The 23,598-nt window shown below is 28.7% G+C and overlaps 3 protein-coding genes across 19 annotated transcripts in view; 1 reads left to right on the plus strand and 2 right to left on the minus strand.

Moving 5' to 3' along the window:
* The window catches only part of LOC107997615 (presenilin homolog), a 74,959-nt gene that overhangs the window by 1,696 nt on the left and 49,665 nt on the right, over positions 1 to 23,598 (minus strand). The window lies entirely within an intron of this gene.
* LOC107997685 (protein kinase C) lies at positions 17 to 18,201 on the plus strand. Of its 15 annotated transcripts, XR_009829673.1 has the most exons (11): positions 17 to 1,452; positions 2,252 to 2,312; positions 2,374 to 2,602; positions 3,437 to 3,468; positions 4,095 to 4,165; positions 4,254 to 4,395; positions 4,468 to 5,031; positions 5,112 to 5,707; positions 5,792 to 9,849; positions 11,916 to 12,188; positions 12,379 to 18,201. XR_009829673.1 is itself a non-coding variant. In XM_062074798.1 (10 exons), exons 1-9 carry the CDS (start codon positions 1,123 to 1,125, stop codon positions 5,954 to 5,956), a joined length of 2,190 nt encoding a protein of 729 aa, XP_061930782.1. In that variant the 5' UTR covers positions 17 to 1,122; the 3' UTR covers positions 5,957 to 5,959; positions 12,379 to 18,201. The 15 variants fall into 15 exon arrangements, 5 of the variants coding, with proteins under 5 accessions (XP_061930782.1, XP_016911938.1, XP_016911940.1 ...); XR_009829668.1 differs by having other exon boundaries at positions 5,792 to 16,761; positions 17,046 to 18,201; XR_009829672.1 differs by having other exon boundaries at positions 5,792 to 16,722; positions 17,046 to 18,201.
* Positions 16,975 to 23,598, minus strand: part of LOC107997646 (myosin-I heavy chain) — a 39,187-nt gene continuing 32,563 nt past the window's right edge. For 2 of the 3 annotated variants that reach the window (XM_017056403.3, XM_017056401.3), the window contains 4 exons: positions 22,147 to 23,593; positions 21,791 to 22,068; positions 21,266 to 21,715; positions 16,975 to 21,162 (listed from right to left, as the gene is read on the minus strand). In XM_017056403.3, coding sequence (XP_016911892.2) covers positions 20,950 to 21,162; positions 21,266 to 21,715; positions 21,791 to 22,068; positions 22,147 to 23,593 — 2,388 coding nt within the window. In that variant the 3' untranslated portion in view covers positions 16,975 to 20,949. The remainder of the gene's footprint in view (positions 21,163 to 21,265; positions 21,716 to 21,790; positions 22,069 to 22,146; positions 23,594 to 23,598) is intronic. The other variant, XR_001766040.3, reaches the window with a different exon arrangement.

The raw sequence follows: 23,598 nt of genomic DNA on the forward strand, positions 1-23,598 counted from the left end.
AAATAATGTAATTTATAAACAAAAAATTACATATATTCATCTATTTTCATTTACGTAACATATATAATATTTATATAAAAGAATGCCAAAGAATTTATAATGAATCGAATGTAGTTCATAAACGGTTCAGACCGTGCGGGTGAAAACGCAGCCTGAGCTTTCGACGGAAACGCACGAAATATTCCGAAAGGTATTCGAGGCCGAGATCGAGTCTCCCTTTAGACGAAGCGCGGAGTGACCAATCGAGCGGTTCGGGTCGGTGGGGCTGTCCAGGAACGGTAAATGATTGCTTATCCGTGATAAATCATTTTTTTCATAAATTGTGGTACAAAATTTTATGGTGCAAATTGTGTTCAGAACCGTTCAGTATACGAAAAGGAAAAATACAAAGAATAAGATTCAAGAAAAGAAGAGGAGCTTAATGGCTCTCAAGAGATCGGAAATACAAGGACAGACTTTGCACTCGCGAACGGGGCGTCTCGCAATAAACAGCATTGCCTGTCGTTTGCTAATCCTGCATCTACCTCCTTTATGTCTCGGTTTTGACAAACTCCTGTTGCTGCCATCGCCAATTCTGCATCTGTTTCTGTGGCTGTTATGTGTGAACGTGAAGAGATCCGAGTGTTTATAACTGTACGGTGCTGGTGGCGGTGACGAAGGGAAAGGGAAAGGGAGGAGGAGAAAGAGAAGGGGAAGAAATTTGGAAGCAAGATAAAGAAAGAAAGAAAGAAGGAGAAAGAGAAATAGTGAAGAGAGTGTGCGTGCGAGTGAGAGGGAAAAGAAAGATAGTCAAAGGCTCGTTGGACGGAATATTTGAAGCGGTGCGCCACACATATCTACGGAAGATCGTATTTATCGCGGGAATATATTTGTGAAATTATTTCAGAGATTTTGATACAGTATATATATCGAATCTTTCTGCAATCGTTTCTTACCGTTAATACATCATTAATCACAGTGGTTCGGTGATCTACTTAACTCGGGTAATTGACTCGATTTTGGATAACCTGATCGCACAATTCGAAGTGTCAGTTTGTCGACAGGCGTGACAGCCCGTCGACTGTCTCGTCCGTCCGCTGTCCTCTTTTTCTTAATAATATTGTGTGGTGTATTTAATTCGCGATGTTCACGGGGACAGTGAAAATTGAAATATGCGAGGCAGTTGGACTAAGGGCGACGGACAAGCAACGCAAGTTTTGGCAGGATGAACCTATACTTGATCCTTATGTTCAATTGGATGTCGATGAAAATCATCTTGATCGTTCATCCACTAAACCAAAAACCTTTGATCCAGTATGGAATGAGTGTTTCACCCATGAAGTTCAGGATGCGGTGAACCTCGGACTCACTGTCTTCCACGATGCGGCATTACCGCCAGATTATTTCGTCGCAAATTGTAGTATTCCTTTCGAGGAACTTGTCAGCAGGAATGACAAGACTGCAGATCTTTGGGTTGGTTTTGAATGTTTTGAATTATTCTAGTTTTTATATTAATATTTTTATATATTATTTACTTTTATATAGTTTTTATATTAATAATTAATAATTTTATATTAATACATTATGTTTGTTAAATTCCTCACTAGAGTTACAAAATATTATAAATTATTTTTTATCTTAATTTTTATATTTATACATATATGTTTCTATATTTCAATTCCTAATTTATGTTTAGTTGTAATTAATCAGTTCATATTAATTATATTGATATTATAATGTTTATTATTGATATGTGTAGTAGAAAAGCAACATGTAATCTATATATATATATATAAATTTTTATGACATTATAGTACAATTCAAAGTAATCTGATAAGATTATGTCAACAGAAACCAAGGCAAAGAAAGATAGATGATAAATATTTCTTAGATCTAAAACACATGATAACTAATATTTAACATTTAGTTTCCTTAAAATGTTACAAATGGATACAAAATATAAAAATGTAATATATTTAACTGATTTTAACTTTACTATTATTGAAAAAATATAATTTATTAGAGTTTAATTAAAAACATATTTTATTTATAATATATATTTGTAAAATATATATATTTATATAATAATATATAAAATCAGATTTAAATTAATATAATATGAACAGTATAATATTAATATAAACATTTTTTTATTGCTCAATGTTTCTAAATGATAAGTTTAATTATTATAAATTATAATATAAAATTTTATATAAATTTTATAATATAAAATTTTATAATATAAAATTTTATAATATAAAATTTATTTTAGGTTGACCTTGAACCTCAAGGAAAATTAAGAGTCAAGATTGATTTAATATGGAATGATCAAGGTAAGTCATGGGTAATACTTAAAAATATTATATAGGATATATTTTCATAATAAAATTTTAGATCAACAAACAGGCTGTGGTACAGGTGATGGAGAAGGAATCGGAGGCAGAGGTGGTGGAAGCATCACATCTGGAAAAGAACCCAGAAGAGAATTCAAAGAAAGGCAGGGTTTCATTCGGCATCGAAGAGGTGCCATGCGACGTAAGGTTCATCAAGCAAATGGTCACAAATTTATGGCTACATTCCTGAGGCAACCAACTTTCTGTTCTCACTGCCGTGAATTCATATGGTATGTATTTTAACAAAAATATATTAATAATATTGCTTCTAGAATCTAATTCACAAGCATACTCTAACACTAATTCAGAACATTTACTAATAATCATTTCATAATATGAAGTGTTATATCTTTAATTTGGTGTGTATATTTTACATATTTTACTTATATTAATTTCAGGTAACTTACATTAAAACCTAATAAATTTATGCACACCAGATTAATATGGGATTTTAGTATTTTGGATAATTTTAAAAGTGTTAAAATTTGCATGTCTGGGTTTTTGATTTTATAGAATATACTATAGCACTATATAACATTTAAAAATACATCTTAAAATATTATCTAAAATATTCTTTTTTTTTTATAATTTGAATTAAGTTTAAAAAATAATATCAATATATAATATTTGGAATAAGGAAATGGAGATTTAACAAATATTCTAAATATTTTAACTTTTAAGCTTTAAAACATTCCATTCTTTTTCTTTTTACAATAACAATCATTTAATGTCTTATATATTTTATTGAAATAAATCATTCAATTAAATAATAAGTTGCATGCATTGGTTTTGCAAGCATATACTATAACTACTGTTTGGTAAAATTTCTTATGAATTGATATTTTTATGTTTGTGAATAGAAATTTTATAATATAATATTAAATTATTTTTAAGAAACTAAAAACATCTAAGACAGAAATACAAATTTAATGTTCATTCTATATCAATTTTAAAAGATTAGTATAAATGTTTAATTATGGTTTAAGGCCCAAGAAAGCATACGTATGTGTTTTATGAGGGTATATAAGGAGATGATGTGATGTGTTTTGTCTGTTGTATTTCAGGGGCTTGGGCAAGCAGGGCTATCAGTGTCAAGGTGAGAAGACACATACACGTTATTAACAAATATTATAATTATATATTTGCTTGCTCTACCTTTGTGTGAACATATGTTTATCTAGGTGTGTGTATGTGTACTTAGTTCTTTATAAAAAAATCAAATCATTTAGAATAATTAAAAATTCATAATTCAGTTTGAAAATTTTCAAATTTTCAATATTTAATTTGGCCCATGGCTCAATATCTGATGCTATGCTTTCTTTAATGAAATTTGGAAAATAAAATAGTGTTCATAACACATCAATCAAGTTCTTGCAAATTATATTAGCTCTGATTTAACATAGTTATAAGTGGGGAAATATTTCATTGCATGTTTTCAAATAAAATGTAACAAATCATCAGGAGATTCTAATGGTTTCATTTTATCGCATCCTTAGAATTTATATTCTGTCTTCAATGTTCAAGCTTATACTGTTCCTATGGCAAGACTATCACAACATCCATCAAATTTTATTTATGCTTGTCATTTCAAATCAGTGCGTCTAATCACGCATGCAGCTTACAGATGACAGCTTACAGATGACCCCAGCTTGGGTCATGCTATGCTGAAAGTCATCTGTACTAAAAAATATAAACATTCAATTAGATTTTATTATGTTTCAGTCTGCACATGTGTAGTTCACAAAAGATGTCACAAGTTGGTTATCACGAAATGCCCAGGCATGAGAGATGAGGTAAATATAATTTATTATATATTTTTGTAATTATATTTATTTATCATTAAAAAATTAAAGTGATTGATTCAATAATATTGAATTTCAGTCAAGTCAAGATACAGAAAGTCCACGTTTCAGTATAGATATGCCACACCGTTTTGTTGTTCATAATTACAAGAGATTTACGTTTTGTGATCATTGTGGCTCACTCTTGTATGGTTTATTTAGACAAGGTTTACAATGTGAAGGTAAATATCTGATAAATCAAATATATATATAGATATACAACTAATATCTGAATCTAATATTTGCTTATATAGCTTGTAATATAAATGTTCACAAGAGATGTCAGAAAAACGTAGCAAATAACTGTGGTATTAATACTAAAGCTATGGCTGAAATTTTGAGTACAATGAATATATCACCAGATAAACAAATAAAAACTCCAAAGATTAATTATAGAATAACAACTTGTCAATCTGGTCAAACACCTACTGCAGTAACAGTTACAGACACATTGCCAACAGATAATTCACAATCAATTCAAAAAACTGAAGAAACACCTGTTGCTACTGAAAATGCTGTACCTGCTAGTGAGAATGAAGTTAGAAAATTTGGTATAGAAGATTTTAATTTCATCAAGGTTCTTGGTAAAGGTAGTTTCGGAAAAGTGATGCTGGTGGAACGAAAAACTAATCCTGATGAAGTTTATGCTGTAAAAATTTTAAGAAAAGATGTAATTATACAAGATGACGATGTAGATTGTACAATGACAGAAAAAAGAATTTTAACATTAGCAGCAAAACATCCTTTCCTTACAGCTATTCATAGTTGTTTCCAAACAAATGATCGATTATTTTTTGTTATGGAATATGTAAATGGAGGTAAGAATTCAAAATTGAAATAATAAAAAAATTTTAAATATCAATTATTGTTTAGTATAAAAAAAATTTTGTTTTTTTAGGCGATTTGATGTTTCATATTCAGAGAGCACGGAAATTTGATGAAGCAAGAGCACGTTTTTATGCAGCAGAAGTTACACTTGCATTGCAATTCCTTCACAAGCATTATATTATTTATCGAGATCTTAAATTAGACAATATAATACTCGACCAAGATGGTCATTGTAAATTAGCAGATTTTGGAATGTGCAAAGAGGGTATTATTGAAGGAAAAACGACCACAACAACATTTTGTGGTACTCCTGATTATATTGCACCTGAAATTCTCCAAGAATTACAATATGGTGCAAGTGTTGATTGGTGGGCACTTGGTGTTTTAATGTACGAAATGATGGCTGGTCAACCACCTTTCGAAGCTGATAATGAAGATGATTTATTCGAGTCCATTTTACGAGATGATGTACTCTATCCTATTTGGATTTCAAAAGAAGCTGTTTCTATTTTAAAAGGATTTATGACGAAAAATCCAGCTAAAAGATTAGGTTGTGTTGCAGCTAATGGTGGTGAGAATGCTATAAAAATTCATCCATTTTTTCAAGAAATAGATTGGGAAGCACTTGAAGCGCGTAAAGTGAAACCGCCAATTAGACCAAAAACTGTAAGTTTGTATTATATTTTCACACATATATATATTCAATTTATTTTTTAATTAGAAATCACTTATTATTATGTAACTTTTCAGAAAAGCAAAAAAGATGTCATGAATTTCGATACGGAATTTACAAAAGAAGATCCAGTGTTGACACCAGAAGATCCAGACGAACTAAGTTATATAAATCAAGAAGAATTCCAAGGCTTCTCTTTCGTCAATAAAGACTTCAATCCAGCTAGGTTTGGAACACAATAAGAAGTAAGAATAAGTGAATGAAAAGGATTCAATATTAATATTATCTTAAACGCTTTTTGCTTGAAAAATTGACGAGCAATAAAGCAAAGCTGAACATCGGCAATTCGAAGCTGCTCGAGGTCTCCTTTGTATTTTATCCTTATGAGAGATGATTTTATAAGTCATTGAAAGCAACATTCAAGCTATAAAAATAATGATGAAGATTGACAAGAAATTGAAATCAGCTAGAAACTTTAAAGTCCATTTTATGTCCAAAAAATAACAGTTTTTGCAAAGAAATTGATCACAATAAAAAAAATGTAGCCTCAATTTGGCAAAAAAAAAAAAAAAAAAGAAAAAAAGAATTCATTTGGAATCAAGTGTCTTAAAGTTTGGCAAAATTGATATCCTTTGTTTATTTGAAACAAGGACGAATGTGATCGAGAGGAAACGTAAATGAAAAATTTAATTTACAATAATAAAGAAAAAAATAAATTATCGGTTAAGAAAATTAGTACAAAAATGAGCAAAGAAAGTCATTTTCAATGGTATATAATAATAAAGATTGCTGGGCAATCTATCATTTTTTCTATTAATAATATTCTTGATGAAAGATTTGATTCAATGGAAATTTTTTAATAACTTAACCGTATATTTCGTTTCCTCTCAAAGTATTGTTTAAAGAATATGTTTTAATACAATGTTTTATATCATTAAAGAAAAATTGCACAAAAACAAGTCTACAAGATAAGAAAAATATAATAGTATATTAATCTTTTATTGAAATTTTGATCAAGATGGAATTTTTTCTTTTATTTAAAAATTGCTTAATTATATATAAAGATTTGGCACTTATTATGCATTTTTTAGCGCTTACGTACTTACAGATTTAATTTTTGTTATAATTTACGAGAATTATGTTTTATTATAACAAAAATACAAAAAATAATACGATAATCGAATTATTCTGATTATTGCTTAAAAAATAAGTCGAGTTTTAGGTCTTAGCGTAGTGTATCAAATCACTAGTGATCAAGACTGAAACATAAGCTGGGCTTAAATTTTAAGTAACACCAGCAGCAGGTGTAATTATAAATGTCAAGTCTGTGTAAAACCTATGCATATGTAGTATCATATAGAATAACTATAGAAAATCGAGAAGTTATGTTCGAATGAGATTTTGCATCTTCGAACGATCTAAACTTTTCGTCGAGCTTTACTCAGAGGAGCATCTCGCAGCGCTTCTTCGATAGAAGGATTTAAATATAACAAAATAATAATAATAATAATAATAATAATAATAATAATAATAAATAATAATAATAATCATGCTCACGTGGTGAAGATCGAGCAGGATACGATCTGACCAGGTGGTCATGGAGTTTCATACTTAATATAGAATTTTAAACTATCACAGACGCGACAGATTCCACAGGTGGTTTCTGTCAAAGTTAACAAGTTATAAAATGATACATACGTATATTTACACGTATAAATTTAACTTATTTTAACATACGCCTAAATTCCAGTGGACAAGACAAGTCTCGCTATAAGGAAGAGAATAGACAAAAGCGATGATCGTATAAAATTCTCCGATATTGCTATATATGTCGAGTCTTAATGAAATACAGACTTTGACAAAAGTATAGTTTACATATACAAGAAATATATATGCGTGTTAAACGCGTGAAGTTACCGCTAAGCGAATTAAGAGAACTATAAAAAATCCACCTAGCGATATCGATGCACTTTCCGAAATCTTCATAAGTACGTGTTGTCTCTAGTTAGGTGTCTTTAAAAGCTTGAAGCATCAACTCATGTACTTAAATTAGAAAAAGCTGAAAGCTCCTTAGTGTTAAGTGATAAAATAGTCAAGCCTTATCCGCACCATAAGAACGTTATAATGCGTGAGAAAAAAACCAATGGAGATTATGTTGAATTGAGTTATGCCCTAATGGCTAATAAGAATAAATTAATTCCAAATAGAAAAAAAACAAGTTTTAAAAAATTACAAGAGAAGAATAAAAATACTCTAATATTTGAGCACGTAGTCCACCATTTCGTGCCGTTGAGTATATACCAAAGATTTTATTCAGATTTTTCTTAAAATAAAATAAAATCTTGTACAATAAGATTGTGGATAAATCACGATCTCATATCGATCCGATATAATCTTTGGTATAAACTTCAATCATCGTTAATAGTGTTAAAAAGAAAATTTAATTGGTAAATAGTATTGATAGTATAACAATTAGTTGATAATACATTTTAGTCATTATAAACTGAAAAAAAAGAAACTGCAACGAAATCATGCAGTAATACAAAGCAAAACAAAAAAAAAAGAAAAAATATTTTAGCGTACTGTTTCCCAATTAGCCACTAGATGACAAACATTCAGCCCCAGATTGTATTCGAGTGGCTTATTGGTGCGACTAAAAACGCATTATTTAATGTCGTGATCATTGTTGTGTCATACTCGTACATTTTTATGTCCTCCGTAGATATTAGATTCATTTTAAAAAAAATTCATTGGTAGAATATCTCTAAATCATGTGCTGCTCTTTATGTGCTTTGATTTTGTGCAGAACTCAAAGTACAAATTGCAGCACTATAAAATCGAAGTATGGACAAAGCCACGACACATCTCGTGTATTTGTTACATGAGCTTAGAAATTAACAATATACGAGATGAAGATCGAAGTACAAGGAGAATTAATTTATTATAAAAACATATAGTTATCAATGACGCTACTTTTATGAAAGCAGTGTCATACTTTCGATCATTAACGCGAAATAATGATCGTTCGCATGTAAATGTAGCTGATCGTATCTTTTTACAGCTTTTGCTTGCATAGCAATAATTACTGACCAGTGAATATACATAGTATCCTATCGATGTATTGACCGATGAATCGATAATGTTCTCCGTGTTAAGTTTTAAGTGCCATATCCTTGTCTATAGCAATTGATTTTGTAAAAACTAAATTCATTATTTATTTATTGATACATCATAGAATTTAATTGTTTAATATTAAATGTGTATCGAGTTCAAAAAAATTCGATAATTTTTGTTATTGTTTAAAAAAAGTATGTTTAATATAATCTCAAAAAGACTGTCCAATTGACAAGGATCGGCATTTGATTCATCTGCATTCGTGCACTTATTGTAAATCTAGTCAGAATGAGAATTTGAGTAAAGGATTCTGGCTCTATATATCGAGCTACGAAAGAGGTTATGTTTAAATTAAAGAGAGACGAGTTAGTCCGGCCTACGCTTAAAAAAAAGACGGTTTCGTGCGTTATTCAAACAGGAAATTATTGCTATATCATGTACCTATCGTCTAGAGTTACCGCGTAACAATTATCCGTAAATTTAAAAAAAGAAAACAAAAAAAAAAAAGAATACTTTATCGTCACTAGGCGTAGTAAGACAAGTTTCTTTTTAGTCTTATATCTGGTGCATCAAAAATTTTTATGCACAATGTATCGATAATCATATCGCGATATATTTTCTTTTGATTTATACACATATCTTGTTTTTGTCACAAAAATTAATTCTCGATGGTCGTTGAAAATGGCGTGAATCAGAGAGAAATGTAACGATTGCCGTCCTAAACACATCGATATGTCGAACGAGGTTAATCGATTGTCCAAAGGTTTCTTTCAATTTTGCGATTGTATAGAAAAGAAGCCATTGGTGGTTAATATATTAATTCGGTTAAAAATGTTGCGAACTTGGATCCGTCGAAATTAAATGAAAAATAATATTCATTGAAAGATTTATCGAATAATTAAAGTTTAAACCTCATTGTGAAAGAAAAGAATATATTCGAAAGAAAAAAATTATAAGAATGTAATGTTTACATTATATACATTGTTATTGTTATCACGATCATCGAGTTGACAAAAATGAGGTAAATTTTTTTTATTTTTAAGTTATATATTGTATATTTTTTTTTTTAAAGAGATAAGTTTCATTTATTATAATGTTAATTGTTTCACAGTATTTATGTTTTAATTTCGTACAAGTATTCTTGAAGCATCATATGCGGCCAAGCCACATTATTAGCTAAATGTTAAGATTGCTAGTTAATTAACAAAAATATATAGCATATATATTTTTTTAGTTTCTCATTAAACATTAATATTTTACAGATTTTTTTATCGAAACTTTTTCGTTCTTACATTTTAATTGTACATTTTTATATTTATAGCGATTGAATTTAAACAAGTTTTTTCTATTTATTTTCTATACTTTATATATTTCTGATTTTTTATGTTTCTTCATAAATTTTTCTAATGATTATATTTTACAAAATTTATTTTATATCATGTAACAAATCATTTATATTTTTGTCACAACAAAAAAAAAGAGTATTTTTATGTGCGTGAAAATTATATTATGTATTTAACGGATATATAATTATTAAGATTAATTTCTGTTGAGTATCAATTTTTTTAATTCTTGAAGAGAACTATCGTCATCGATCTATTGTCATTTCCGTGACGTGTAAGCAATGTAATATTTAAAAATTAATTTAATAAAAAAAGAAAGAAAAATAAAGCAAGCAAAAAATCAGATTATATAAAGATTATATAAAAAGAACAAAAAAAAAAGGAATGAAGTGAAAAATACAAATAAATATATATTTAGTAAAAACAAAAAAAATATTGTAGCATGTTAGAAATAAATCTATGGCAGACGATAGTACTCTTATCAAGCGTTAATCCTCTAAGCCTATAAACAATTTTCGTCGTGAGATTTTTGTAATCGCTAGTCAATCGTGTTAAATGGATAGCAAGGAGTATTCTAAGCAAAAAGAGAAAAAATTATGCGTCATCGATGAAATATTTTACTCGTTTCCTTTTTAACGGATCCGTTCGTTTTAACGAATTCCTGTTTGTACGGATGCGTGACGTGTTCGTTAAAAAAAAACGAGGAAAGATGTTAGTTTATCGGTGGATACGCGAGATTATAGCCAACAGGAGGTGAAACCGCGTATTTTTTTGACGTGTCAAGTTAATGTACGTAAATAGCAAATGAAGTGGTATATAAAGTTATAAATATATAAATATATATATATTATATATTACATAAATTAAGATGATAAAAGAAAATTAAAATATTGTTGCAATATAGTGCTCTAAGTAGAGTCACACGTGACTATCGATCGTGGTACCTTTCCTTTCTAGAATATAATTTATAAAAATTATATATGTATGTATACATATATATATATATGAAAGATAGAAATGTAATATATTTATAAATATATATACATATTATATATAAATATGAAATGTCATATTAGGAGTACGTTATATCATTTATGTTTTTTTCAGACCTATGTTAAAATCCGTCATTTTTCTTTCCGTTTCAACGATCTTGGTTTGCTTTTCCGTTCACGGGAATGCAGAATGATACTGCAATAATGATCTTCCGATAATCGAGGAAGAAAAATGAAAAAAAAAAAAAAAATATATATATAAAAAGAAAACGAAAGAAAACAAAAGGGACCAATGTCGCTGAAAACGAATGAATATCGTGGATTTTATCCTGGGTCTGAAAGATATCGGGAATTGTACAAAAAATTACAAAATGAATAAAAAAAGAAATGGAAATTCTAGAAAGACAGATGATACTATGGTCCTCTTACCCAATAATTTGTCAACTAATAATATTAGTGAATTGATAAGTGACAAGCTGTAAGTTTCTGTTTGTACAAAACAATTTTTATAATATTATGTGGAATATGTATAATACATTTATCAGGACAATCAGCTGGTAATTTATAAAATTCACTTGTAGAATTGGTTTCTTTTTTACCAAACTTGTTACAATGTAATATACAATAATTACTGTTATTAGAACTGTTAACTTGTAACTTTAAAATTTCACTAATTGCATTAGTTCATTTGCGTAAGAGGGCCCGAAATCATAAATTCTATAATATCATAACTAAATATTGCCTGTTCACAGTGTTGTAAAGATATTCTAAAGGAAATGATAACAAGATGCTTCGAGAAAGCCTTTTGAAAAACTCGCGATCAATCACCGGCTCCTTCTTCGTGTGTGTTAAGCAATTATCATATCCGATATAACTTTGTAATAATAATAATATTATTAATAATAGAATTGTAAAATCGTGCGAACATAATTTAGGTATATATGCAGGATAAAAATTGCGTTGGAGATCTGAGAGAAAAAAAGTTCTCTGATTGTATTAAAGAGAGACAACCAGTTTTACAGCTGGTGCGTATAATTTGAGTAAATCATCGACAATTATAACGCTTCGATCGAATTCTAACGCTTCAACAAAATTTTAATTTATTATTATTATTATTATATCATTATTCGTATGTGTACATGTAAGCATGAAGATCATACGCATTGATAAATGGAATATTTTTGAAATATTCATTCAAATATATATGTATTTCAGTTTACACGAAGAGAAGAATGAAAAAAAAAAAAAAAAAGAATATTGGACATTGTGAAAGCCTGTTTTTAAATGAACTCGTTAAACTCACACAAGCACAAGAAAGTCCGCTTTCACAAATGAACGAGAAGTCAGCCGAGGGCTGGAAATTAATTTTCCACCTGTTTTATTAAAATCGTAAACGCATAATCGAGAGAGTTTTATCTTCCGCTGAAAGTAGCCGTCCGTATGATTGAAAAGCAAAAACAAGAAAAAAATATTAAAACAAGAAAGAAACGAGATAAATGACAGGATCGAGAATTTCGATGCGCGAAGAAGTAGCGATCATGTATTATATTTATTGTATTTAAAAATGTATCTTTGAATTTTCATAGCGTGCATACTTATATATAGCATGTGTGTGTATATATATATATATATATATATATATATACACACATACTATATGTTACCGTATCATTATCGTTATCGATTGTAAAATTTACGAAAGCTCTCTACGTGTGTCCTTTCGTTGCCTGAATCGCTTCCTTTTCACAAGATTTTCTCTTTCTCTCTCTTCCTTTACCTATTTATATTTATGATCAGAATTTTTTTTCAATTTTTTCTTTCTCTTTAATATCTCATGTTTTTTCGAAATATATTGTTTGTATGCGCGTATATATAAACGTAATGGTACACATGCGCACACGACATGATAAAATGTATTGTATATGTGCATAGTGATGTATCACACGATTGCAACAATAGTGTGCGAGAAGAAGCGGTTTTAAAGCGCCTATCTATCATGTATAATTTTTCAAAAAAATAATTTTTTTGTTTAATAGTAAACTTTTATAAAAATAGAATTATTTGAATTAATAGTAAATAGAGAATATATATATATATATATATTGTTTTAAGGAATAAAAAAAAATATAAATGAAAGAAGACACCGTTTCTTTTCGTACAATGTTCATGCTTTCATGAATGTATACCTCACTGAAAATGAAAGAGTGAAATATTTCTCCCTTCGTAATTCAAATTGAACTTTGTATTTTTTATTTTAATATCAAAGACATGCGCACAAGTGCAGAAAATAAAAAAAATGGTAGACCAACGTCCAGTACGATACACACAAGCTGTTTGAATGTACAATTAGGGAACAAACATTTATTTTTTTATATGCACCCCAACTGGTCGTTTGTCGGACGTTTTACGCGTGTTAATTGAGAGGATCGATTACCTCGTATAGGCTAAAAACATTATTTCGTGTGTTATATTTCTCGCACAAAAAATTATATATCAGTTATTATCTGTAAATTTTTCTTGTTAGAGTCTATAGAATCCGGAATATACGTATTGCAAATTTTAAAGTTACGTTTTACAGTAATGTTATTAAGAATAGAAAGTCTAATTAAAACGTTGCAATTGACACTTTCTGAAATAATAACATGTTATTCTTGTTACAATCGATATTATAAACATTCAAGCATTCTACATTTATCACGATGAAAAGATATATTGATTTTTACGATAAAAGAAATATTGTTTTTTAAAAATGAAATCGTTTAAAATTAAATTTTAATTATCAATATCAATGTTTCAAAATTGCCAAAAATTGTTACGTTGATTAGAAGCAATTTGATGAATCTAATCAAATATACGAGCATGAAGAAATAAGTTATATAATTCACGAAACGATAATGACTCGTCGAGGATCGAAGTTCTACACGTCCAGTCGTAGTTTCTTTCTAATGAGATTTATTGCGTTGTTGATCATGCTAATTCTATATCCGATTTAAGCCTATTTCCATGTTGAAGATACACCAATGATTGTTGCCGAACTGAGAAGTCTGAAGTCTAATTTATAAATGTGATAGAGAAGCATACGAGTAGGGAATTCATTAAATAGGCTTTGAAAACGGTTACATTTAATTCAATTATTGGTTAAATTTATTCAGAATTATATATTATCTTTATAAAATTGAAATTGTATATAATTTATAAGTTTTTTTATTAATTATTTTTGATAAATAATTTTTTATGTTAATAATTCTTTGTAATTGTAAGTCTATTGTAGTTGTATTTGATAATTGTTTCGTGTTTATATCTTTATTAATATATTTATTAAATTGTTTGTTACTCTACTCATTAATGCGAACAATAGAGAAGAATCAAATGGCGGAGTCAGAAACTGCTTGGCAAGTTAGATGTACACATCCGGTTGTTTAAAAGATTGTAAAAAAGAACTTCCCTGCTCGTACGCAGAAAGAGCTATGTTAGTGAACGTTATAAATGAATATTATTTATTTCTCGATTATATTTATATATATCGTTAATAGTAGTGAGTTTTAATAGTGATTTACGGAAGTGTTATTATCTGGTGCTGAATATTAATATATTTGTCGATGTTTTGATAGTTTGAATCGAGATATTGTTAAGAAATTAGAAATCGAAATAGAAGAAAATAGAAATTTATATTAATTAACGAATAGTTATTAGAATATAATTTTACTTAACTCGGTAATATATCGATTTCAATATAAGCTACTTGTTACTTGTTGCTTGGGGAGTGGTGATTTCATGTGCAAAAATTACTACTGCTGATTAGCGTATCAAGTTAGCTTGATTTCGATTGTATTACTGTAATAACTATTTAATTTATATAATCGATTGTCTTATCGATGTTATCATTAATATTATTATATACATATAATCATTAAATTTATTCCTATAAAAAAAGATTAATATACTCGTTAGTATAAAATTTTTCTTGTATATCGATTAATTTCTTCGATCAATTCTCAATTCGACCTAGAAATTCATCGAGCGTTATACTCCGTAGCTATGATTCGTTATGTACGTATTATAAATTTAAACGATTGTGAATGTATTTTACTTACGTTTGCACGAGTGCTACTTCCCTCGATTTTTTGATTTTTATTTTGTTATTGAAGCATTCCCAGATGAATCTCGCAAGCACTTTTTTGTAGAGAACACATTTACTGACCGGCATTTAAATAATCGTGTATTCCGATATATTAAAATATTTCAACGGGATACTGAGGGATGTTAAAATAGATATACCATAAATAATATTACACACACAAGATGCATGCAAAGAACTGAACGCAACCAAGTGTGTGTCATTAAAATTAATTAAGTTGTTAATTTCGTGCAAATGAAATCAGAAATACATTACCAGTCCCGTTGACAAAGATCTACTCGTTCTCAAAAATGAGACGAGAGTATAACGAGAGCAATGTTGTATGAAAAACGCTTTCGATGTTTTGTGACAAACAGTGAGTCCTATACGAGGCTATATAGTATGATAAGCAAAAACCCTTTGCACTCGATGTTTCTTTCAATGTATGTTACGTAATCAAATCGAATTATTGAAATATAAAAAATAATTTTGAAACGATCGATCGAATGTTTATTTTTTAATGATTTTAAAACGATTAGTTAAAGTAATAAACAGAAAAAATAAATTACGTTCAGTAATAATTATTTGATTTTTTATGAGTTTTTTACATTTTTTTATATATTAATAAAAAACGTGCCAATAATAAAAAAATTGCGCAAGTTCTAATGATGTATACGTTCGACATTACTCGAACAATGCGATTATTCTCGAGGTCGATGTCAACCTGCTACTATTCCAGTAAAATCGATTATCGCAAAGTCGATTATCGTGACTAGTCGAACACTGGCTTTCGATCTTTGACAATGATTGAAAATATTTTTGCCTCGATCAATATTTCCAAAAATACTGATCTAAGACTAGGTTTATAATAAAAATGACACAGAATTATCAAAATTATGTCATTTATTATTATTTTTTAATACTTTTTTTAACAAACTAACACAGTAATAACGAGTAAAAGATGTGATCAATTTATCAATCGATAAATCTTCCTTCTTATATTTTTCTAACCTACTAATTGATATTTCAAGGTCAATTAATCATTTCATATTTTATTACGTAATATATTAGAAAAATTTTTTGTGATCGAGTACAAAGGATTAACTATGTAAAAAAAAAAAAAGAAATATTTATTTTCGTTTTTCATTATAAAGTAATTTTAATTATTGCAGCACCTGTTTGATATTGTGAGCACATAATGAAATGTATTCGAATAATTTATGAAAAATATATTTTAAATTCATTGTTAAGCTATGCAAGAAAGAATTTTTGTTTTGACATGAAGAAAGTATTTTTAAAATACAATTGGGAGAACCAGGGAAATGAATGCAATTAAAAAATTTCGTATATAACACTGTTGTGTGCACGTGTTGAATATTAGTTTGAAAGAGTGAATGAACGATTTATGAAACAAAAGTGACAAAAATGGAAAAATAAGAATTGTAAATCCTGTTGATCATCGTATCTGTGTATTTTTTAACGTTAGCATTGAAACGCCTATATTCCTATGGAATCGATGATTCATGCTATAATTTTAATGACAAAAATGGATTAAAATAAAACGTTAAAAAATTAAAAAAAATTTTTAGAGACTTTCGTTTAATTAAAAAATAATTGAAATCAAATTATATATTTTATAATATAGTAATAACTTCATTTTTGTCATTAATTTAGTCTATAAAATGGACATTGCATTTTATTTATGTAAGAAAAATTTATTTCTGAAAGTGTATTTTCATTCATTTATCCAGCATTTTTGTTACAGGTGCCAAAGAAACATTATAAAAAAAAAACTATTATAATAATAAAAAAAATGGTAATAAAATATAATCTTACATGCTATAACATTGACTTTGTCTTAGCCAAAATGGATCCATTTTGATATCAAATTTTTATAAAAAACGAAATAATTACACCGATAATTTTAACATCATTATTCATTGAACAAGTCTTTGTTTTATGTGAAACTATTTTTATATGGTATTCATTATACAAAACTTTGAGAAAAAGAACGCACAGATTTTTTATATGCATTTTAAATTTTTAAAATTTTATTTTTAATCTATTGGTAAAGATAAAGACAATGTGAAGCGCAAAAATTCTAATCAACTTCAGGCCACTTTCACACGTATCTCTAGAAATATATGTTTAAATAATAAAATTTTTTGATTTTCAATTTTTGTTAAATTTTATGAATTGATTTATTAAAAAGAATTAATATACTTCAATAAGTATCGTAATATTTTATAAACTTAAAAACGTGGGAAAGAGACCTAAAGAAAAACGCATTTTTAATAAATAAATTGAATAACCGAAAATAGCACGTACAAATATGAGAACGCTATCAAATGCAACGATTTGTTTGATTATATCATTTTTCCAGTTTTTAATTTTTATTTTATTTATTTTTAAAAATTTATTTTATCATATATAAAAAGAATATTTATGTATATATGATTGCTTGTGTATTTGCCTCGTTATCTTAATTAGAAATCAAAAACATCACAATTAATTGAATATATGTATATCTAATGTGTTAAAATATTAACAAAATATCTAATCGCAAATACATGAGCAATTATGTGAACCGAAATAAGTACTGTTACTTGTCTGATTATTGTATACAAAATAATGAATAAAAAATGTATATATACATAAAAAATGATAGTTTTAATCAAGTTATACATATTAATAAAATATATTAAAACGTTTAAAATTTATTAGATTTAATTTTCAATCAATGTAATTTATATTTTCAATGCCAATTAAATTTGTATAAATGTTATACGATCATATTTATTTTATTTAATATCTGACTTTTGATAAGTTCATAACAATTACGTATTAAATGTACTTATGTAGCGTGTATCAAATAACAATTATAATTGAATAAATAAATTCTTGTTACTTGCAATATTAAAGCTTCGCTTTTTTATTTTATCCTTATACATAGCTCGAGTATATTAATAATCTATATATATATATATATATATATTTATATATTTATATTTATGTTCATATTTATATTTATATAATATTATGTATATTCTCATCACTCATACACACACATGTAGGCGTGTAACTCTTTCCATCTTTCTTTTTGTACGTGTATTTCCGAGTTTACAACAGTCTGTCGTGTCGTGTGTGTAATTGAGTGTAATTCACAGTGTGCGTATCATCTATGCGTGTCTATATTTATATATACGTATATACAGTGTCGATCATTTTTAAATATTTCAATATAACATCATCAACCAATAATTTATTTTATTTAAGCTACACATACAAGGGATCGCGTATTTCTCTCCCTCTTTCTTTTTTTCTCTTAAATATCATGCATGCATCGCAAAATCATCTTTTCTTATGTTCACGCAAAACATGTTCTGCTCTCTCTTTCTCTCACATACACGCACACGTGCTCACTTTTTTCTATTCTTTTTCTTGTTTTTTTTTGTTTTTTAATTAGTTAACTCGAAATCTCACTCATTAAACAGCTCTCGAAGACTAAGGACACCCAAAGCGGATCACAGTCTGTCTCTGCATTCGTAGAATCTTAGCCAAACTCCCGGAAAGGAAATTGGAATAAATACAGATCATAGAGGATACATTAACATTTCGTTTCGTCGCAACGAATTCTCGAATCTCCATAATTTATATAATCGATCCTTAAATACGCATTTTATAATGTTTTTGAAATGTTTTACGAGTTATTAAATCCAGTATTGCAGTATAATTGTATTTTATCGTCAATTTTTAAATAACGTATTTGCTATAAGGAATCATATAGTTTCGTTTTTTTTTTGCATAATTATATGATATTAAACAATTTTTTTCTTTAATATTTTTGCATAAATAAGGATCTGAAAATGGTTCGAGTTTTCGGGACGAAATCTTGGTCCGAATAAACTCAGAATTTTTTTTTTTTATGAACTCCAGTGTTCGAGAAAAAATTCTTAGAGAAAATTTCTTGTGTAATCTTATATTAACCTTTTCCTGACTTCTAAAAAGTGTCTTTTTTATAATATTTTTTTAATATTGGACTTCGTAAATTACATTATCAAAGAATTTTATTAAAATTGTAATATTAGCAAAAAAAAAACTAATGACATTTTTACATTAAGTAAACAGTGTAAAGATTTGAAAGAGCTTCAATTTTTTTATGAATTCCATGCTACATTATGAAAGATTGTATTTGAAAAAGTTAAATTACAATTAGATAATATCATTTCTATATATAAGTAAGCTTTAAATCTAATTTATATGGAAATGTAATCACTGAACACTGGAGAATTTTAATTAGAACCTAATGTTATTGTTTTAAGTTTAAACATTTTTTTTTTGTTTTTTTGTTTGATATTTACACACAAAAATATCGAGCGAAAAGTATGATTAAAAAAAGAAAGTTTTCTGGACGCAATTTCGTGGCAATTTTCGATCAATGTGATCGTGTCGGAATTATGAGTTTTTATTAAATTTTCACATAAACGATAGTTTTTTTTTTAATTAAACTACTTGTTTTCATTCATATAATTATAAATTTTACGAGAAAAAGGATGATAGCACGAAAAGATTGTCTATTAAAAAAAAGCATAGATTATCGTTCAACTTTCATTTTTAAATATATTTGATAAAATACGAGTTTAAGAAATTTGCTTTTGCTATCTTTTCCCAAAATGTTATTTATATATTTTTATATTATAATTTTTACTATACGTTGAGTAAAATTTTACGTGAAATATTATGTCTAAATATAATATATATAATCGTTATAAATTTTGCGTAAGGTTAACACTTGAAATTTTGAAACGCCGACTGCAATATGACAGAATCAAAAATTCTGTATTATATATAATTGTATCGTTGAATAGAGTGATTAATAAAAAAGACAAAATTGAAAATTAATGAATTGGTCGTTTTTGATATCATTTAAATGAAGTGATATCAAAAATTTTATAATCACTCTTCGTCGAACGATACAAAAAATGATATGCCAAAAGTATGATATTATTGGATTAGTGTTTAAAGATTGATTTAATAATTGTCCTTCATGATTGTATATCCTGCAAAAAACTTTATAAAAAACATTGACAATCGCTCGTAAAAAAGACAACGACAATGACGAATAAAATAGAAATAGAAGTCTCCGACAGCTTTTTGTAATAGTTTTTAAAATCGTAAAATGGCAGTTATTTGTCAATCCATTTGCTAATCTATTATTTTAATGGCAGTAGCTATTTTTCTTTCGACGTCTCTCGAGCTCTAAGCTAATTGAATAAATACTGGAAGAAAGAAGTATTTCTAGGCTAGTACCCGTCTCATTGCGATGAGACCTGATCGCCTGATAGGCCTTGCCGATAAAATATTAATTACAGAGATACTTTCTCGCTGCAACCTGATACTGAAATTATTCTATAATTATTATCTATTATAAAAAATTTAACTTAAAACACAAAAATATCAAAAGTATATAAAAAAATGTAACATAAATAAAATAAGTAATATAAATTAAAATTAATTAAAATATATTAATTAATTATAATTATCGTTAAATTAAATGCATGTTAGATATAGTATTATAAATATAATAAAAAAAAAATTTACCTTACTGAGGTAATGAATAAAGTATGAGGTTGAGGAGAAGTATTACATCTAATAAGTTATCTAATCTTTTAACTAGCTTGTGATTGTATCACTGGAGCACCTCTGTGTAATACCGAAGCAGGTCGAGATTTACGACTACCAGTAGCAGCCGGAAGATTTGTCGGTGGTTGAATCGGTTGCTGAGTAATTTGTTGAGCTATCGCCGATTCTCTTTTTGGTATTTCCGGTGGTGATTGAAGGACATCCATATATTCGCGAATTAGATTCGCAATTTGATGTGCCTACAAGTAAATGATAATAAAAATACAAATAACAAATGTATAATTGAAATATTATAATAATATAAAATTATAGTATAAATTCTGAAAAAAAAAAAAGAATCACCTGAGATGTCGTAAGAATAACTTTGCTTTGCTTCTTATCAGTACCAGTGATAATCATCAAACAACTAACAGCTGGACTATAACTTAGAATACTGCTATATTCGTAGGTACAAAGAGTGTTCCTGGAACGATGTTCCAGAAGATGAAGACCTTGTTGATCAACGGCCAACCATAAAACACGTGGCCAGTTTGAAGTAAATGATTGCATGACATCGAATATCGTAGCTCTGTGAAGTGGCCATGACTGAATTAAATTTAAGAAAGCTTTCTTCGCTTCAGGTGGTGTCATTCCTCGTAATGATTGATGATGTTGAAGTACACCTTCTATACACAAAGTTGGAACCAGTCTTGGAGGCAGGCAGTGACTTGATATAGTACGATAATCGTAATCAGACACAGCATTTTCACAGTCACCAAGTTCTAATTGCGCTTGTAACGCTGTTAACATCATCTGAAAAAGAAATTATAGATTCAATCATGTATCATATTCGACATTGTTAACAAATATGTAAAAAAGAGAATTTACAGCTTCTTTTTCAGTGATAGGAAATCGGTCAGCACGTAAATCATGTAGTACTTGATGATAAAGCAATTCTTTCTCCACCGGATCATCAAGGTTCATATACTGATCAAGGAACAAATGTTTTTTAAATAAGAAGAAATGATGTGCATGTTTTCTCTGAGTTTGATTTTGTTGTGCATTCGCCGTTCTATAACGTTCCCATTTTGACATTACATCAGCAATTTTTTCTTCCGGTATGAGGGCTCGTTCAGTTGGACCTAAGACCTCATAAATGGCATATCCTATAAATCCCAATTTAATCATAAATATCTATAATTAAGAACTAATGTGGAATATAATATTAATTTAATTTCAATTACCCATGGCAGTCTCTTCTAAACCAATTTTAGTTTTGATAATCTCCATCACGTCTCTAGCAGTAGCTGATGGATGAAATTCAACAGCATGATACTGCCCGTCCATAAAATGGAATCTTGCGTAAATAGGTCTGCGATTAATTGTGCACATTATCTCTTCCCTACTTGGCGGCCATTGTCTTCTTCTTGTGCCTTGCGTTCTGTAAAGGCACTTTTCAGCAAATCGGGCGTACTTCCCCTCTTCGGTAACATAATCACTAGCACATCGTTTCAAATGAGCTATTAGATATTTTCGAACGACTTTTTGTGGAGGTAAGATAACTGAGCAGGCCAATGAAAGTAACGCCCAATGCCTGAGATTGACGCGACTATTAGGATCGGGATGATCCGTAGTTTGTTTAATCAACTGAAGATACAATTCACCTAACAAATTTTCTTTTCTTATACAACGTTCCATTACGGTTTGTATTAAATTCACGTGTTCATCTTCTACTCTACGAACAGTGTCTCCATTTTGCCCTAGCCCAGCATAAGTCAAAATTAATTGGAATACACTGAGACCCATTTGCTCATCAGGATCTGGCAGTTTCGAAAGACTTTGAGGTATAGCTTGTCTACTAAATGCCCAGTAAGCATAAGGAAATCCTTTATAAGTTTCACCATGATCAGTTGCGCTACCATGTTCTTGTCTAAGTTTTTCTATCCGGTGTTTAGACAATCTTCGCAAAGTATTTCTCAGAAATCCCCCACCAGAATCTTGAGGTTTTCTTAGTATCTCCGCGTCTACTAAAGTTCGCCGACAATTAACTAAATTATGATAAAGTCTAATACGATCCTCGTTAGTAATACATTTGAGTTTCTTAGTAGGAACCTCATTTTCCGTGATCCAACCTGCCAGTGCAGGACAATAACTAACGATCAAACTACCTATCTCATTTTTCTGCGGTGTTTCGAAAACAAAACACTTATGCGAACTATCGGGATTGTGTCGAAGAAGAGACAATGTTATGAAAGAATCGCTCGGGTCTAACATGATGCTTTCTACGTCTTGATAACGATATTCCGATAAGACGAATTTGTCATCTGGTTTAATCAACATCAATCCGTCACAATTGATACCTAAGATTAATTGATTGCCATAAGACCAATAACCTCGATAAGTAACGTTAAACATAGTCGTGCCGTAGAGAGGGTATTGCATTACACAAGATAAATATAACACCTTGGCCGCCAATTCTTTGCGACCGGCACCATACTGTCTGTGTGCCTGCGCTATTATTGGCACCCAAACATCATCGCCACGGGCTCGACTGATTCGATAAGGCAAAAAACTATCAACTTCACTATAGTAATCTAATCGATCGTTATCTTTTGGATCGCCCAAAGCGACTTGCGCTTGTAAGCCTGCTAATTGGAGCGCAACCTTTTCAGATACTGGAAAGTCGTCACACTGGA

Source organism: Apis cerana, linkage group LG5 (assembly GCF_029169275.1).
Source record: "Apis cerana isolate GH-2021 linkage group LG5, AcerK_1.0, whole genome shotgun sequence".
Lineage (NCBI taxonomy): Eukaryota > Metazoa > Arthropoda > Insecta > Hymenoptera > Apidae > Apis > Apis cerana.